Source organism: Gadus morhua, chromosome 12, assembly GCF_902167405.1.
Source record: "Gadus morhua chromosome 12, gadMor3.0, whole genome shotgun sequence".
NCBI lineage: Eukaryota > Metazoa > Chordata > Actinopteri > Gadiformes > Gadidae > Gadus > Gadus morhua.
Genome location: NC_044059.1, coordinates 4886645 through 4905000, shown reverse-complemented (window position 1 = coordinate 4905000; position 18356 = coordinate 4886645). Strand labels below are relative to the sequence as shown.

The following is an 18356-nucleotide window of genomic DNA, read 5'->3' as shown; positions in this document are numbered from 1 at the left end:
TCGCTGTCGGCAGAAATGACTCACCGGGACACGTAGCAGGCAAATGTTCAGAGAGCTGCGCTGGAATATAAACCAGCCTCTATTATACCAACAGGTTCACACACTCACACATGCATAGAAATACAGACAGACACACACACAAACACACACACACACACACACACACACACACACACACACACACACACACACACACACACATACACAGAATCCCACGCATAGGCAATCACACACACACACACACACACACACACACACACACACACACACACACACACACACACACACACACACACACACACACACACACACACACACACACACACACACACAGCTGTAGACAGTCTGTTATGGTTGGCTTGCAAAGTAAATGAGGTCTAAATGTATGAAGACTAATGCGTCCCCAGGGAGACATTCTTAGTGAGGGAGAGCCATGACACAAGAGGGAAAGGGACTATAACAAGAGAGAGAGAGAGAGAGAGAGAGAGAGAGAGAGAGAGAGAGAGAGAGAGAGAGAGAGAGAGAGAGAGAGAGAGAGAGAGAGAGAGAGAGAGAGAGAGAGACACACACACACACACACACACACACACACACACACACACACACACACACACACACACACACACACACACACACACACACACACACACACACACACACACACACAAAGGAAGGCAGGAGATGAACAGAACAATACATATCATTTAATATCACTGTGAATTTCACAATTTACAAGTCACTCTCTTCATTTCATTCCTCACATCACTCTTTCTATCTCCACATGCCACTCCTAATATCTCTCCACATACCAGTCACCATATCACTCCCCATATCTAACTAAATGTCACTCTTAATGCCACTCTATGACTCCTTACATCAGGTATACTTCTCCTAAAATCATTCCATAACACTGTCTCTATACCATTCCTAAAATCACTCCCAGGCCTCTTCGTACCACTCTGTATATCACTCCTCGGATCACTCCTGGGTGGATGGTTATGGCTGGTGACAGTGAGTCAGGCAGCTATAAAACAGCCTTAACGACACCCCACCCGCTCCGCCATCCCTCAGCTCACTCTTCCACTTGTTGTTTTGCATTCTTCCAGCGCATTACTTTGTGGATGACCTTTCCCAGACGCGGGAGGGCGTAATAAAACCATAAGACATCGTCCCCCTGCCGGTCCGGTAATAGACAAAGAGGCTGGATGGATTATTTCCCATCACTCTGCCACTAATAACATTATGCATTCCCCCGAGCTACACAGACACAAACTGAACCCTGACCCCTCTTGCCACGGTGCGACTTCCCCGCCTGTCACTCATCAGCATGCGGTGTGATGGGGGTGTAGGTGGTGGTGGTGGTGGTGGTGGTGGTGAGGGGGGGGGGTCAGTTGTACCTGCCATTGCTCCACCTCCCCCTGCTGGGTGAGCAGCCTGCACCTCTCAGCCAACCCACAGAGGCACCTTCAACCCCCTACTGTCTCCCAGGAGCAGGGGGTCAGACATCCGGAGCATCCCCAGCGAGAGGCCTGTGTCTCTGGACCCAGAACAACAACAACACACAGGACTTCATTGTGCATTTCCCGGTATCGACTTAAGAAGGATACGTGGAAATTGAAACATCAATGTTAAAAAGAGCCACTCAGGATAAAAGGCAGAACGCTAAAACAAGTCAGATATGGAGAGGTTTAAGCCTACTGTCGTCATAGCATTCATGAAAACCACTGCTGCACAAAGGAAATGCTTACATGCATGAATGCATGTATGCATGTATGTATATATGTAAGTGTGTATGTATGAATGTATGCAAGCTCACCACCATACATGCAAGCAGGGGCGCCGAAAAGGGGGGGTAAAGGAGACAGATTCTAGGGGCCCATGATGGAGGGGGGCCCAGAGAGGCCCCTAATGATGATGAAATTATAATACAGAAATTATTATACTATTCTTTTCATGGGGCCCAAAATCCCTAGCGGCGCCCCTGCATGCAAGCATGCACACATTCAAACATGCACACATGTGATACATACATGCACACACACAAAAAGCACAGCAAAATGCACTCTCTCTCTCTCTCTTTCGCTCTCTCTCATACACTCAATATATACATACACTCTCTCATGTCTCTTTCTCAAGCACGCACACGTTCACACGCACACCCACACACATACACACACACCACACACACACACACATGGGGGGGAGCGGGCATGCCTGCGCGTGTGTGCGTGGTTGTACGTGCGTCTGTGTGTGTGGTGAGGGATCAGTTGCCATTGAGTATTGAGAAGGTAAGGCTGGAGTGTTGAGCCCTTGGAGAAGGTATCCATGGCAACGGGATGTTGAGGAGCCTCACGCTAGAGAAGCTGAGAGCTCTCTGGCAGACAGAAGGGCTCTAATAAAGGACAAACACAAGCTCCTCTTGTGTTCCCTTCCTCCTCCTTCGTATCTCTCTCTCTCTCCCTCGTCATCATACTTCCCCGCATGGGTCCGAGGCTGAGCGGAATGCGCAGACCCGTGGCTTCATTGTCAACTGACAATGAAGCAATGAAGACTCATGTTAAAGAATAATTATAATAATAATATGATATAATAATAACGAATGCTGGTGGCCCTTCCAGGAACCACCAAAATATCTCAAATGAATCTCGAGAAGTTTCCTGGGAAGGAATTTTAGAAGAATGCTTTGAACTGCAATGCTTCATTAATCTTCCATTTCTCCATGAATGTATTTCTTAAGAAAAAAAAAAATCAGTTTTGACTATATAACCCTAACTATAGTGGGGAGTGATAAACAAATTGTGTAGTTAGTTACATAACGTTTAGTCGCCAAGACCTATGTCATTTTTTTTCACTCACTCACACACACACGTACACGCACACACACACACACACACCTACGCGCACACACACACACACACACACACACACACACACACACACACACACACACACACACACACACACACACACACACACACACACACACACACACACACACACACACACACACACACACAGGCCTTGTTGGTAATGAGCGGCCAACCAACGGCCCGTGCTGTGAAGCTCACTCGCTCACAGGACTACACCCTGCTTCCAGCTCCCCTCACATGGAAACAATACTATCAGTTTCTGCAATCATTTCCCCTCGATTTCTTTCCCGCTAGATTGTGGTGGGTTGCGTGTCTGGCCGTTGTGGGGTGTCAGAGTTGGTTGAATGTGTGTTGTCGAATCCATCCTCATTATTCGCTATTTATGGTTGCTTCACTACACATAGCTTAAGGTCGGTGTGGGCGAAATGGTAGAGGGGGGGGGGGGGGGTCTCTCTGGCCAGAAATGAGCTGGTAATTAGAGCGCATGCGTTCGGTACTAATTGGACGTTTTGTCAATTTTACCGGAAGCTGTAGATCGCTCATGATTTAACAATACAGGCCCTTCACAATGACTTATCTCAACGTTTGTTTGACTACACGTTTCCATCCGTGCAGCTTCGGTCAATGTTAGATTAACCGGCGACTCGGTCTGGAGGGAGACAAAATCGATTTCTGTTCAAATTTAAATGTAGGCCCTGCAATTGTTATTGGTTGTATGGCTTAATCACATTTGAACATCGACACAGTATGCATCCTATAGAAGTACAGTATGACGTCATTGTAAATTGATCTGAAGTTGTAGGCCCTGCAATTGTTATTGGTTGTATGGCTTAATCACATTTGAACATCGACACAGTATGCATCCTATAGAAGTACAGTATGACGTCATTGTAAATTGATCTGAAGTTGTTCAGACGTATGAGAAGCTTTTGCTAGGAGAAAACGAGTGCTGCCCTCTTGTGGCCGCTAGCTGTACACAGCACTGCCCGCACCCAAGGAAGATTGATTTCGAGCGCGTGAGAGAGAGAGACGATTGGCATGAAAACAGTCCAGGCCCTTGGTCCATCTGCTCATCACATTTTTACATAATCACTCTATAAACGGCATCACGCAGGACTTTTCACCATGAATAGAGGAATTTATTTATTTATTTGTATCATCATTCCGACGTGATATACAATGAACCTCCCATGGGTTTAGTGCTTTCAGTTCAGGGATTTCGAGGTGTTTCAAGGAGTTTCCAGGTGTGGTCCACAACTGTATGAGTCCAAGAAGCGCAGGTGGAAAGCACCGAGTCGCACTAAGGCCTCCTCCAGCACGACCGAAGAGACCCCCACACACAGCCTTGGGAGAGGACACACATGCAAAAAGGCAAAAACACACACCCACACAAACACACACACACACACACACACACACACACACACACACACACGCTAATTGATTCCAAGTCTACCTAGTGTTTAATTTCCATTAAAAAATGACACATATGTCTGTCTGTCTGCGTGTGTGCATGTTTGCGTGTGGGCGTGTTGCTTGATGGGTCTAACCTGAGGTGGTATTCCCCGCCCGTGTTTCCGTTCTCACTCCCCGCTCCAACACACACTCCCTGCTCCTCCAGGAGTTCCTGGCAGTACAAAACATCTGCCTCCACACCTGCAGCCTGGAGAGACACACACACACACACACACACACACACACACACACACACACACACACACACACGCACACGCACATGCACACACACACACACACACACACACACACACACACACACACACACACACACACACACACACACACACAGATACTCATACAGGTGGCGAAGGAGGCATGCAAGTACCTTAAGAATGTACAACTACAGTAAGTATCAAAGTATAAAAGAGAGGTAAAACACATAACAATTTTCAAATGCTTGCTGACAAGACTTTATACTGTTTCTCCATGAAGTTGAGCTGTGCTGCATTGTGTTGACCTTTGCCCGCTCCAGCACCTCGGCAGGTAGGTCTACACGGGGGTAAACATAGAACCCTCCTACGGCTGGCTGGCAGGACATCCCTGGGAGGGAGTTCAGGAAGTCGTGAGCTCGAAGAGCGTTTTCAGTCAGAGTCGCCAGATTGGTCAGTATCTCCTGCAATGGACAGGAAAATGATCTGGATTAGAAACAGTGTTTTTTTGGGGGGGGGGCGGTTCTGACAGTTGCTAGTGACATTTTTGAAGATGTTGTGCATTTCTGGTCTGGAAACAATAAAGAACTATGGTATCTTAGCTTATTGAATACATTTGTTTTAATTTATTGGTGGGATAAGTTTAAACGATTGTGAGGAAACTAATTTCGAATAACTAAATCCTTAAATGTATTTATTTTTTTATTTATATGCCTGATGTGCCTGATGTTCTCAGTGCATCAGAGACTCGCCCCTCCCAGACTTTAAAGACACAATGAAGCAGCTCAGCTGTCACAATTGGCCCCAAGTCCAATAGTGCTGGTGTGCCATTCTCAAGTGGCTGAGCCCAAGCTTGAGCAATAAAACAATGATTTTGAATGTAACCCCATTCTGGGCCCTCGACCATGATGAGTCGCCTGCTCCACTACCTGAGTGTACAAGTCGTAGGATGGCTCAGAGGGCTGGGGTGGGTTGAGCAGGATGTCCAGAGCAAGCTGGCCTGGGACTGGGCTGCTGATGTCCATATTCAATAAAGTCTCAGCAAAGATCATCACTTCCTTGTCCACGTTCACCAGCTCCATGTATCCAGCCCTCAGGCCACATCTACACAATATGGTATGATATATACATGATTTAATATGATACTCTATCTAAAAACATTAAACTGGTACTGGAACAGGTTATCTTTTATTATTTTTAACAGGTTATTACTATTACAAGAACTCACTCTCCCATGAGGCCATTGGATAAGGAGTGGAAGGATGCCATCTGCACACCTTCCCAGTACTTCGGCCCCATATCAAACAGAACCTTCTTATAGGAAACCCACTGGATCCCTGATCCGTGCACACTGTGCTGATCCACCTACAGAATACAATCATTGAAGGGGAAAGACTGTAAAAACTGAATCTGAAAGACTTTACACATCCAATGTGATTGTTGTACTAATCTAAGCAACTAAATCACTAATTCATAGTTACCTCATTAACCAATAGGAAGAGTTTCTCAGCTGCAGCAAATTTGATCACTTCTTCGATAGACTTTCTGTTCTGTACATGGCCTTGATTCACAAAGACAACAGAGGACAATTAGCTACTTGCTTTAATTCCAAATAAATGATAATTTTTTTATTGATTTGCATCACTACCACACGTCACACAGCATATTTACCAAACTGTTAAAAGATTCTGTCCAAGAAAAGGTTTTACGGTCGAAGCACATAGGGTCTGATACCTGTGGGGTTTCCTGGGTTACTGATGAATATTGCCATTGGCCTGCAGCACCCCCTAGCGGTGCGAATGGCGCGTTGCAGCTCTTCCAGATCCATAGCCCAGCCGGTGTCTTCTCGTAGGCGGTAGGGCACGGATCTGATCCCAGCCAAGCCCAACACCATGGCCAGGGTGTGGGGGTAAGGCAGGGGGACCAACACCCCGTTCTGGGGCTCCCCCTCCGAACTACTGAGCAACTTCGTCATCATCTATAGACAATAAACCGCATCTTTAGGATATCACTTATTTTTTTCAAAGCTGCCCATGAAGAGGCCATGCTACATGGGGAGTGAGCCAACAGGCCCTCAGGGACTTGGAAATCCTGCTCAGAGTAAGCTTGGGCAATTGTGTCCACTAGCCAATGGGACAAGCCTTGTTTCGACACTGGTTGACCCAATTGCTTAGTTGCATAATGAGAAACGGGAAAGCTATAAATGCTGCAAGCCAGGAAATTACGTCACGTTCTCGACGAACCGGAGTACCATACATAATGGATAGCACCATAACCCAAATGTCCCCAACAAACCTAAATGTACCTATACCAAACCGCCAGATACATTTTAAGCAATGGCCTAACATGCAGAGAAAACATAAGTTATGACCTACTAAACCATAGCAAACAAAGAGCTGAGTGTGAACACGTCTCAGCTACTGTGTACGATCCACATGGGCCCTCAAAGCCCTAACTGGGGGCTTGACAGGCTGGCTCAGTGTGAAATGCCTCCAGCTCAATAGCACTGTTAATTGACTGAGGGTTTAGCACTTTGGGGAGGGAGAACGGATTCGGCCAAAGCGACACTGTATTCTGTGTGAAAAACTTAAGATCAGATTGTCCCAAGATGGGGCCCTCAAACATCTGCCTGGCCGCAGACGGTGTGCACCCTTTAAAAACTGATACCATAAGGTGTTTTCCCACAGACAGACCCCCTACTAAACCATGGAATGCAGAGATAGCGGCTGCATAGACCCTTAGGGTGCTGGCTGCCCTCCTAGTGTCCCAGAGAGACTGGAGGAAATGGAGTAACGCCGCCACTGGGCAGGACTTTGGGTCAAAACCCCCGGTCTTGACACCATGAAGAGGTCTACCTCCATCTCTGCTGGTAGTTGAGATGTGTGCCTGAGCCCGTGATACAGTAGCAACCCCACCTCCTGCGAACAGTGGCTGCTGGGGCAGGTGGAAAACAGAAACAACGCTGACAAGTGCGAGAGTAATGACCCCACCTGCTGCTAACAGAGGCTAAGGGAGGGACAACTCAGGATGCTGTGCATAGTGGCTAATTGAATAAACAGCCAACTGTGAAGCTAGGTATCAGAATAGAAAAAGCTGCCGACAGCTAACGGGATAAGAAAGTGGCTACTGGGACAGGTGGAACAGACACAATAGAGATAAATGCATTGAGTGTATTGACCCAGCCTGCTGCAAACAGCGACTAACGGAATGAGACATATTTTGGGCTATATGAAGTGAGCAGAGTACTGACAGCACACAGCAGCCAAGCTAATTAAGCTATTTTAAACAATGTAACTTTTTTCTTCTTTTTTTTTACAAAAACACTATCACCGTTCACCCGAACATGCAGGGTTTGTTTTATTATAGGCAAAACCTCGACTGCTGCCGCAGAGAGGACTCAGCCTATCACTTGTGTTAAATCAGGGTATAATATTCAACTTAAAGACTCCACCATACACGTAAACGTCTGGGGTATCAATTACTCAAAAACAGGGTAGAAACGTTAACGGGAAGACTTAAAGCAATCCTTAGGGGCGCAAGGCGCCTGCATGATTAACGTGACGGTTTGAAGATCTCGTCAGATACCGTCAGAGTTCTCCAAAACCCGGAGCAGATGAAGATGCTGTGGGCGTCTGTGGGCACGCCGGCGTCTCTCCTAGTGATGAACTCGGCGATTCTGTGCTGGATGTAAACTAGGCCCGATGAAGGAGTGTAGCAACCTGATGGATAGGATAATAATACTTGATTGAACCCGGAGGGGGGAATTAAGCTGTCACAGCAAAAATATATATTCAGAGAAAATTATTCAGAATCATTTACCACATAACGTTAATCTGCATTCTTCAATTTTGCATTGGGCCATAAATCGACTGCCATCATAAGTGGTTTTATGCAAATAAGTTTGAACCCAGTACACCGGGTCTCAAACTCTCTCTAGCAAGACTTTCTTGCTACCTTTAAAATACATATTGACCAGAATGTGTGTGTGTTTGTGTGTGTGTGTGTGTGTGTGTGTGTGTGTGTGTGTGTGTGTGTGTGTGTGTGTGTGTGTGTGTGTGTGTGTGTGTGTGTGTGTGTGTGTGTGTGTGTGTGTGTGTGTCTGTGTGTGTGTGTCTGTGTGTGTGTGTCTGTGTGTCTGTGTGTCTGTGTGTGCTCGTGTGGTGACCCCTACCCACGCTGGATCCTTCACAGCTCTGTATGAGCCTCCGAGCTCTCTGGCGAACATCTAGCGCAAAGTTCTCATCACTGAGGAGCTCAGGGTAGAAACACACTGCCAGTACCTGAGAGAGAGAGAGAGAGAGAGAGAGAGAGAGAGAGAGAGAGAGAGAGAGAGAGAGAGAGAGAGAGAGAGAGAGAGAGAGAGAGAGAGAGAGAGAGAGAGAGAAAGAGAGGAGGGGGGGAGGGAGAGAGAGAAGGATGAAGAGGGAGAGGGAAAGAGGTAGTGAGAGAGGGAGGAGGGTGAGAGGGAGGAGAGGGAGGGAGAGAGAAGGAGGGAGACAGAGAGGGAGGAGGGAGAAATCGAGATGGAGAGAGAGGGAGAGAGAGGGAGGGAGACGGAGAGGGAGAGGTGTGTTGGAAAGATCACACACAGGTAAACACACAGATTATATCACAATCCCAGTGAGAGAGATTTTGGAAGCTATAGTGTAGACCCACCCAGAAGAACCGAACATAATGCCGTATTTGATAATACATATATAATCTTATCCATGGACCCAGAACAATATAATCGAATGGTGTATTCAACATCCATTCATAACAGACCCGGCAGAATAGAGTGAAGTATTCAAATTGTTATCCATAGACCCAGGTCCTGACCTGTTGCAGGAAAGTAATGGGTGGGACCCCTTCCCGCTGTGGATCAAATGAGCACAAGTCGACCACACGGGAGAAGGTCTTCGGGACCCCCTGGAATGGCGGGGAAGAATCATGTGAGAAGTTGCTTTGTAAATAATCATACATATAATAATGATAAATATATAATTTCAGCTAGTTAACCACTCTGGAAATTGGAACCTGTGTGTGCGTGCGTGTGTGGGAGTACGTTTGGGGTGAGCGCTTTACCTGTGCGAGCTCTTGGGTGATATGTAGTGCGCGTGCCCTCAGCGCATTGCATGGCGACTCTCCGATGGCTTTCAACCTGGGGTTGACGTCCAGCAGAGATGTCCTCATCCTTTAACCACGCACCGAAAAGTACTACTCAATGAAAGCCGTTATTCCGCAGTCCGGCGAGCTGCAGATGGAGCCCAATATATAGACGCCGTGCGTGAACCGCGCGAGGTGCCCTAACCAAGAATGGCCGAATCACCGCTGTCGATCACAGTAACCGCTAGACGAGTTTAAGATGAACCATTAACTGATGTCTGTTGATTAGTCTGTTGCTGACTTTGGTCGAAGCATGTGGAAATAATATTTTAGGATATTTGAGTGTTGCAGGCAGCGCTCAACTTTAGTGTGATTGCCGATGCAGCAGCATTCATTTATCAAACATAAATGTTCTACTTATATAAAGATTATACTCTTCTGAAATAAATTTAAATATAAGGCAATGGGCGGAATCAAATCAAATCCTCTTCAACAACTTACTAACGCCATCTGTATTTTCTCAGCTACCGATTGTTTTCAACCTTTAAACGGGGTACAAGTATTTAAGCTATTCACCTTTATTCAACTCTTATATTTTTAACGGGTTTTGAACAATTAGAGTGTACGTTGCTTTCATTCCTTAGCTGAGTTTATAGTGTTTGAGTGTGTGTGTGTGTGTGTGTGTGTGTGTGTGTGTGTGTGTGTGTGTGTGTGTGTGTGTGTGTGTATGTGTGTGTGTGTGTGTGTGTGTCTGTGGGGGGGGGGGGGGGGGCTTTTCAAAGACGAGCCGAACACTGTCATCAACCAGCTTCCATAATCATTATTTCTAAGTTCAACCCATGTAACATCCACAACTTTAAACTGTCATACACAATGTAACCATCGAAACTTAGAAAAATGTAGGCTTACACATGTTTAACATCTATCTATTCAAGCTCTTGGACTTCTACTTTTTAAAAGTGTTGCCTAAAGCACAATGAGGGCCCTTCAACTGTCTCAAGTGTATCAACTTTGTGCCAACCATGATATCTCAGTAATTTCTAACCTCATCCACACAAATGACATTGTGGCAGTCTTCAGCAAGCTTTTCCGTGCACATGGTGAAATCTGTCACATCAGTTATTGAGCTATGGTGTTTGTTCGTACTACTACTGCTACTGCTACTATTACTACTACTACCACAACTGGTACTACTACTCTACTATACTTATACTGCTACTACTACTGCTACTTCTCCTTGAAATAATACCACTACTACTACTGCTAATAGTACCTTTTCAGGCAATTCATTTAATCTTTTAGCTTTGACAGTATTAGTTTAGCTTGTATTTGGTCAAGCTGTCAATGGCAGACAATGTCAATGGCAGACAGTGAAATAAAATCCAAAATACTAAGGCTAAACTATAACAGGCTTATTAACTCATATTTAAAGTGGTTTAGAAACTATACTTTAAGACAACCAAAAAGAACACCCCACAAACAAAAATAATTTTCATTATTATTTAACCGTGAAAGACTGGTTTACACAAAGGCGATTTATTATGTGCAAACTCTCAGGAAATGTGTGTGAACGCAGAATAAGGACAATACCAATTATATTAATATTAGTCATAATACTGGACCATTAGTGTATATCCACAGAGGATTTTGCGCTAGATGTTCGCCAGAGAGCTCGGAGGCTCATACTGAGCTGTGAAGGATCCAGCGTGGGTAGGGGTCACCACACGAGCACACACACACACACACACACACACACACACACACACACACACACACACACACACACACACACACACACACACACACACACACACACACACACACACACACACACACACACACACGAGTCTAGGGGAAAAAATATTAAGGTTGATGCGTAAAATTCATTCCAAGGAAATACTTCACAATGTCTGGGCCATATAGTACATTCATTTTTTTTTTTTAATCATTTTATTTAGTATGTTGCTAATGCCAAGAACTTTATAGTGTTATGAATAAAAACTTTATAAATAAAGACTGTTTACACAGAGATGGAATAGACAGGAGCTCAAAACAGGGGGCAACTAAAATGTAGCATTCCATACAAGCCGTGTGTATGTGTTCTTATGGAAGAACAATACATACATTTTGTCTATGAAAACTATCTCCAGGATGTGTGGGCAAAAATTTAAGCAGCATGAGGTGTGTGTGTGCGTGCGTGCGTGTGCATATGTGTGAGGGTTTGTGCCTGTGTGAAAGTCTGTGCAAGGCCTGATCCAAGCTGAGGAGGCGTGGATCCATGAACCTCAACATAAACTGCTTGGGTTACATTGGCAACTCATATGTTGTTCAAAGTGATGTGGCATGCTTGGTAAGCTTCTGCAATAGCCCTTGTGTGTGTGTTTGAGCGTTTGCAAACGACATCGACACACCTGAGCCCCCACTCCCCGGTCACTTCCTCAGGGAGAGAGAGACAGAGAGAGCCAGAGAGAGAGACAGAGAAGGAGAGAGACAGAGAGAGAGAGAGAGAGACAGAAAGAGAGAGACAGAGAAGGAGAGAGACAGAGAAACAGAGTGGGCGAGACAGACAGAAAGATACTCTGGTTTGTACTGGACTAGTTTAACAGAGACCCCTACGTCGTTTTTTTTGGCGTAGTGCGTTAGTAAAAGGATCCGAAAAAGTCTGCAGTGCATAAATGTACGAATTGGAAGAGTTGTAATATTATTCAACAGAACTTTTACCGATAGAAACACCATGTGTTTTTGTCCCAACCCTAATATCCAGTTTTTCTAGGAAATACTTTATATAAGGGTGTGAGATTCCGTCTTTAAGATTCCTGATGACTTCCGCCATTATAAGAGATCAATAGAGGATTCTGGGTCAAACTAGGCCAGTGTGAGTCAGACTTCTTACTCTCAAGGTGCTCCTCGCCAACAAAGGAAGTATAGTTAGTATATTGAGTACATTTAGTTTATTTGATTTACATAGAGGTTCTTAAGGTAAACCACCTTCCAGCGAAGGTTTGGAGCTGAGCTCAAAGTACAATTCATCCAGTTGGAGTTCTCCCAGGTAAAACAGGAAGCAAAAGCCATCTGGGAGGCGGGACTTCCTGTTGGCTCAGCCAATAGAAGACATGGTCTTCATTATGAGGAATAGACTTCCGTCTCACTGTTTCTAAAGTCCTTTGTGTAACCCATTTTGTGAGCAACTCAAACAAGTTTTTATTTTAAATTCTGGCCAAGCCAAATATGGATTGCTCTTCCAAAGTCTTTAGCTCAAGGTGCAGTTTGAAGAGTCAGAAGGAAAGTTCAGAATTTGGGTTTTTCAGCTCTTCCGGGAGTCAATTTGACCCCTTCATAGTGACATTTGTGTCGAGAGCATGATATTTCCAAAATCCACATGAAGGCACATACATAATTTTTCTTCTTCTGCTTTTGCATCACGCAAAGTGTCTACTTATATCCACGTTCCCGGTTCCGGTCAAAACATATTTCTTTTGGCCATGAGATATATCTAAAAGTGTTCCTTTTGAATGCAACTTTTGTGAATATATTACTTTGTAAAGAGAGCAATGTTTCTTCCAGTTTTCCATTTGTTGAGTTAAGTTGCAGCAGCAGCACACAGCAGAGGTCAGCGGTGGTCACAGAGGAGTCAACGCCCTCTAGTGGAAGGAAACCCTAACTGCGCTTCGTGGCCAACTGTGGCCTCAGCCTCTCTCTCCTCTTCTTCTCCATCAACCTGAGAAAATCAGACAAAGAGCGAGAGAGCAGGGAGAGAGAAGGTGCGGGGGTTCACACAGCTGGTCCTGTATATCAGTGTGTATTAGTGTGTAGTATATCAGTGTGTAGTGTAGTGTACTGGTGTTTATGTGAGTGTGTAGTACCTGTGGTTCCTAGCCTCCACCAGTTCACTCAGCTGGTCCTGGGCATCCCGGAGCTCTTCCAGGCTCTGCTGGTAGCTCTGGTCCCCGGAACCCGAGCGCTCCAGCGTGGACACCTGATTGGACAGCTGGCTGGTGAGGTCACGTAGCCGCTGGATGGAGGTGTAGAGGTTCTGGTCGTCCTCCTCCTACGGGAAGCGGAGAGGAGAGAGTAGAGGGTTGTCATATTTTAACCAGACACTCCAGCAGGGGGAGGGTCTGTGTGTGTGTGTACGTGTGTGTGTGTGTGTGTGTGTGTGTGTTTGAGTGTGAGTGTTACTGTGAGCGTTAATGTGAGGGTGTGTGTGTGTGTGAGAGAGAGAATGTGTGTGTTTAGGTATTGTGAGTTAATGGGAAAAAGACAGAGATGGAGCGAGATAGAGAGAGAGGTTACCTTAGCATTGACTATTTCAATGTGGACGAGGAGTGAGGCCAGCTCTAGCTCCTCGCTGTAGCTGTTCTTCAGAGGAACGCTCCGATAGCCTGAACATAAACACATCTTTAACTCAACATCAGACTCATTAATAAAGGTTCAACATAACAACTCAACCTGGGCTTAGTATAAAGACTTAATATAAAGATTCCATGCGAAGGCTCAATATACAATCAATACTGGGTCAAAGCCCTGTATCATTTATTTAAAGGTCCCATGGCATGCTATTTTATGGATGCTTCAATAAAGATATTAGTAGGCCCCAAACACAGTATTTGAAGACTTTCCCGAAATTCAGCCGTGGTGCAGAATTACAGCCACTACGAGCCAGTCGCACATTGAGCTTTCCCCAAACGCGATTGTTGACCGTGGTTGTCCCCCGCCGGAGCCTCGCTGCCGAGGGAGAGGTCAGCGCTTAGGCACCACCGCCTCCTGCAGCACCGAGGCGGTGGTTTTTCGGCAGCGGGAAGCGGGGCTCAAGCGGGAGACATTCACCGCCAACAATCCCTTTCTCCTCCATGTTGTGGTTCATGTACTTCAGGGAGACAAGGCCAAAGTTCCTTTCCCCCAATTCATTCTCAACCATAGCTGAGATAACCCCCACTACGAGTCTCGTTATGGAAATACCAGAGACGAGTCTGACGTGTTATCCTTCATAACACCAACAGCAGAACGGTCATCCAGATAACAAGGAAGTGTACAACACTGCGTTACAGTCCTGGAGCTCTATATCTAAATAATATCATATAATAATTAGATATCTATATCATATAATACATATTATCACGGTCAAAAGCTGTGTGCGCCTCCAGACGATTGTGTGTGTCTTCGTCAGGTTCTCTGACGTCTCTGGTTCTTCCTCTTCCACATCAATCTGAAGTAGACTGAACCGCGCGCTGCCGGCTGCCCACTGCCGGGCGGTGGTGTCTCGCAGCAACCGGCGGCAGGCAGCATGTTGCAGTTCATGTACTTCAGGGATTGAAAGCCAAAGTTCCTTTTCCCCAATTCCTTCTCAACCATGGCTGAGATAACCCCAACTACAGTCTCGTTCTGGAAATACAAGAGACGTCCAAGAACCAACGTGTTATGCTCCATAACACCAACCGCAAACACTTGCGTTACAGTGTGTGTAATCACACACACACACACACACACACATGTGGCGCTCGCATGTCGTGTCTCATTGGCGGGCCAAATTCTCTGGGCGGGCAAGGCAGCGAAAGGGGAGGAGCTTAGATCCTTTATGACGACATATGGGACCACATTCCAAATCAGCGCGCTTGAGCCTCCGTTTTTTCAAAGACGAGCCGAACACCTAGTGCTCGTTTTACACCGAACGCAGGTTTTAGCCACTGGGGGACCATAGGCAGGCTAGGGGAACTCATATTTATGTTAGAAAACCTCATAAAGTGAGATTTTCATGCCATGGGACCTTTAACATAAAGAATCAATATGACAATATAGGTTTAAATATGACAGATAACGTTCAATATGAAGGTGAAACCTAGTAACTCAAAATATAATTGATAACAATTCTATGATAAGACTCAATAGAGCCTCAACATAAAAAATCCATGAAATAAATGACTCAATATGACAACATATAGCAAACAAATATGTCATAAATCCAAAAATAACTTCCCAGCGTAAAGAGACAAACAATATCAAGACTCCACACAACTTAATGTTTATAATGAACCAACACAGACCGGTGCGTAGCGAGCGGACGGGGTAGGTGGCCTGAGCCAGGAAGTTGGGGTCGCTGAACATGTCCTCGTCGTAGACAGTGAAGCGCAGGAAGCAGAAGGATGGGTTCCGGACGTCGAAGACAAACGGCGTCTGGAGCCACGCCGGGTTCAGCCCGTTATCCGCTGGTGAACACGAATCAAGCAATCCAATCAAAAATCCCCGTAAACAAACCCCACCACTAATCATAATAACCCAACGTTAACCAGAACACCAATCAGAATCCCTGTAGACAAACAGGACCACAGATCCCAATCTTCTAGCGTAAACCGGAACACCAATCAGAATCCCTGCATGCAAACCACAAGACCAATCATAATCACACAGGCTAGCACACAAACCAAACCAGCAATCATCATTGTAGTCAATCACTAATAAGAATTACCACATTTCATTCTTCATACTGCATATTTCTGTGATAACATCCATATGTCCATGGGGAACATTCTAACCAAAACAACCATGTTCATATGAGATCTACTTTGAAAACAAGCACTAGCCAATATATACTCCACCAATATCGCTAGTCCCATCCCGATCCAATCATTTCAACTCTATATCCTGCTGCTAGGATTTTCTTTGTCTTAAGAATACATCACTCCACAGTAAAGCCTAGGGAATTTGGAACATTCCTGGGCAAGATTTCCGGATCTTACCGACAACATCTGTCTTGCTCTTGCAGCTGTCGTAGTCTGCACCACTGATCTCCACCTCAACGAAGGGACAGACAATGCTGCGGCCCGTTTTAGGCAGATGGCGAGCCCCGAGTACCTGTGAGAAAGAGATGGAGACGTCGTTGTAAGTTTGCGTGTTGATTTGGATTAGAGTCCATAGGAATGGACTCGCTGTGGATGACTTTGAGAGGTAGAAAGTGGATTCTCCAGGAATAAAATGGAAAGGGTACTCATGGAGGTTAGAACCGAATGTGGATTATTCAGATGTTAGAAAATATTTTATTCAAATCGTTGATGTAAGAGTGGACAATTGGTAAAAGAGATCATTTTAAAAACGATGGAATAAAAATGTATTCGAATATCTTGGAGAAAAGTAACAAAACAGTTCTATAAATTATAAATTAATAAAGATAGCTGAAAGGAGGAAGCTTCAGCTTGTTCAGAATGCTGCTGCAAGAGTTCTAACATTGACCAAAGAAAACCAAAGACCTTAAATCATTGAATTACATTGGCTTCCAGTAGGTCAGAGAATTGATTTTAAAATCATGTTGCTAACCTATCAATCCCTACATGGTTTAGGCCCAAAATATTTGACTGATATGCTTCCACTACTGATATGCTTCCACTACATAAGCCTTCTAGAACACTACATGGTTTAGGCCCAAAATATTTGACTGATATGCTTCCACTACTGATATGCTTCCACTACATAAGCCTTCTAGAACACTAAGATCTTCTGAGACCAATCTGTTAATTATCCCCAGAGTAAACACGAAACATGGGAAAGCAGGATTTAGTTACTATGCAACAAACAGCTGGAATAAACTCCCTGAGGATTTAAGACTTGCCCCAACTCTGAGCACTTTTAAAACAAGACTGAAGACATTTATGTTTGCTTTAGTTTCTGCTAAATCTTAAATACATTGCACTTTCTAAAAAGCTTTTTTAACTTTGCCTGTATTTTCTATTTTACTACTAAAATACCTTTTTAACTTTATATTTTACTAATTTCTTTGCATGTGTTTTCTTCTACTTATCTTTTATTTTATTTTATTGTATGACAATGTTTATATGTGAAGCACTTAGAGTCTGCCTTCTGTATGAAAAGTGCTATATAAATAAAGTTGCCTTGCCTTGACTTGCCTAAAAGGGTGTGCAAAAGTGATGGTATGATAAGCTGAATGGTAATTGGTGGGTCAGACCTGCAACTGAATGGTGATTGGCTCCAAGCGCAGGGTTTCCTTATCAAAGGGGTCGAAGGAGTCGTCTCTCATGACGTCAGGGTGCGGGACAAAGCCACTCCCCCCTCCCAGCATGAACAACGCTTGGTTCATCTGCATTGGCTTGTCTAGACACACAAACACACACACACACACACAAATCACATCAAACAGTGTCACTCTAACCAGCATACAAATGAATAGCCAAGGCCACCCTAACTTCATATAGCCAACCACAACTCTCACTAGAACCTAACCAAACACAACTCTGACTAGAACATAACCAAACACAACTATCACTAGAACCTAACCAAACACAACTCTCACTCGAACCTAACCAACCACAAGTCTCACTAGAACCTAACCAAACACAACTCTCACTAGAACCTAACCAAACACAACTATCACCAGAACGTAACCAAACACAACTCTCACTAGAACCTAACCAAACACAACTCTCACTAGAATCTAACCGAACACAACTCTCAACAGGTCGTAAACAAAAACAACTCTCACTAGGTCGTAACCAAACACAACTCTCACTAGAACGTAACTTAAACACAACTCTCACCAAGTCGTAAACAAAAACAACTCTCACTAGAACCTAACCAAACACAACTATCACTAGAACCTAACCAAACACAACTCTCACTAGAACCTAACCAAACACAACTCTCACTAGAACCTAACCAAACACAACTATCACTAGAACCTAACCAAACACAACCCTCACTAGAACCTAACCAAACACAACCCTCACAA

The 18356-nt window shown here is 44.8% G+C and overlaps 2 protein-coding genes across 2 annotated transcripts in view; both read right to left on the bottom strand.

Moving 5' to 3' along the window:
• Positions 1 to 3984: 3984 nt before the first annotated feature.
• Positions 3985 to 9838, bottom strand: LOC115556354 (alanine aminotransferase 2). Its single transcript, XM_030373558.1, has 11 exons — positions 9602 to 9838; positions 9356 to 9445; positions 8709 to 8817; positions 8123 to 8256; positions 6272 to 6515; positions 6019 to 6098; positions 5766 to 5902; positions 5467 to 5641; positions 4846 to 5001; positions 4421 to 4533; positions 3985 to 4214 (listed from the first exon to the last, which is right to left on the bottom strand). Exons 1-11 carry the CDS (start codon positions 9707 to 9709, stop codon positions 4100 to 4102), a joined length of 1461 nt encoding a protein of 486 aa, XP_030229418.1. The 5' UTR covers positions 9710 to 9838; the 3' UTR covers positions 3985 to 4099.
• Positions 9839 to 12294: 2456 nt separating this feature from the next.
• LOC115556352 (1-phosphatidylinositol 4,5-bisphosphate phosphodiesterase gamma-1) overlaps positions 12295 to 18356 on the bottom strand; it is a 30617-nt gene continuing 24555 nt past the window's right edge. Inside the window, exons 27-32 of the mRNA XM_030373556.1 lie at positions 17577 to 17722; positions 16357 to 16471; positions 15664 to 15825; positions 13916 to 14004; positions 13486 to 13670; positions 12295 to 13340 (exon numbers count right to left, since the gene is read on the bottom strand). Of these exons, the coding sequence (XP_030229416.1) occupies positions 13280 to 13340; positions 13486 to 13670; positions 13916 to 14004; positions 15664 to 15825; positions 16357 to 16471; positions 17577 to 17722 (758 nt within the window). The 3' untranslated portion in view covers positions 12295 to 13279. The remainder of the gene's footprint in view (positions 13341 to 13485; positions 13671 to 13915; positions 14005 to 15663; positions 15826 to 16356; positions 16472 to 17576; positions 17723 to 18356) is intronic.

Coding starts and splice junctions, on each gene's coding strand:
- LOC115556354 (XM_030373558.1), bottom strand. CDS start 9,709: ATGAGGACATCTCTGCTGGACGTCAACCCCAGGTTGAAAGCCATCGGA. Junction 5,903..6,018: donor TCTTCCTATTGGTTAATGAG/GTAACTATGAAT, acceptor TGTATTCTGTAG/GTGGATCAGCACAGTGTGCA. Junction 5,642..5,765: donor TCCAATGGCCTCATGGGAGA/GTGAGTTCTTGT, acceptor CATATTGTGTAG/ATGTGGCCTGAGGGCTGGAT.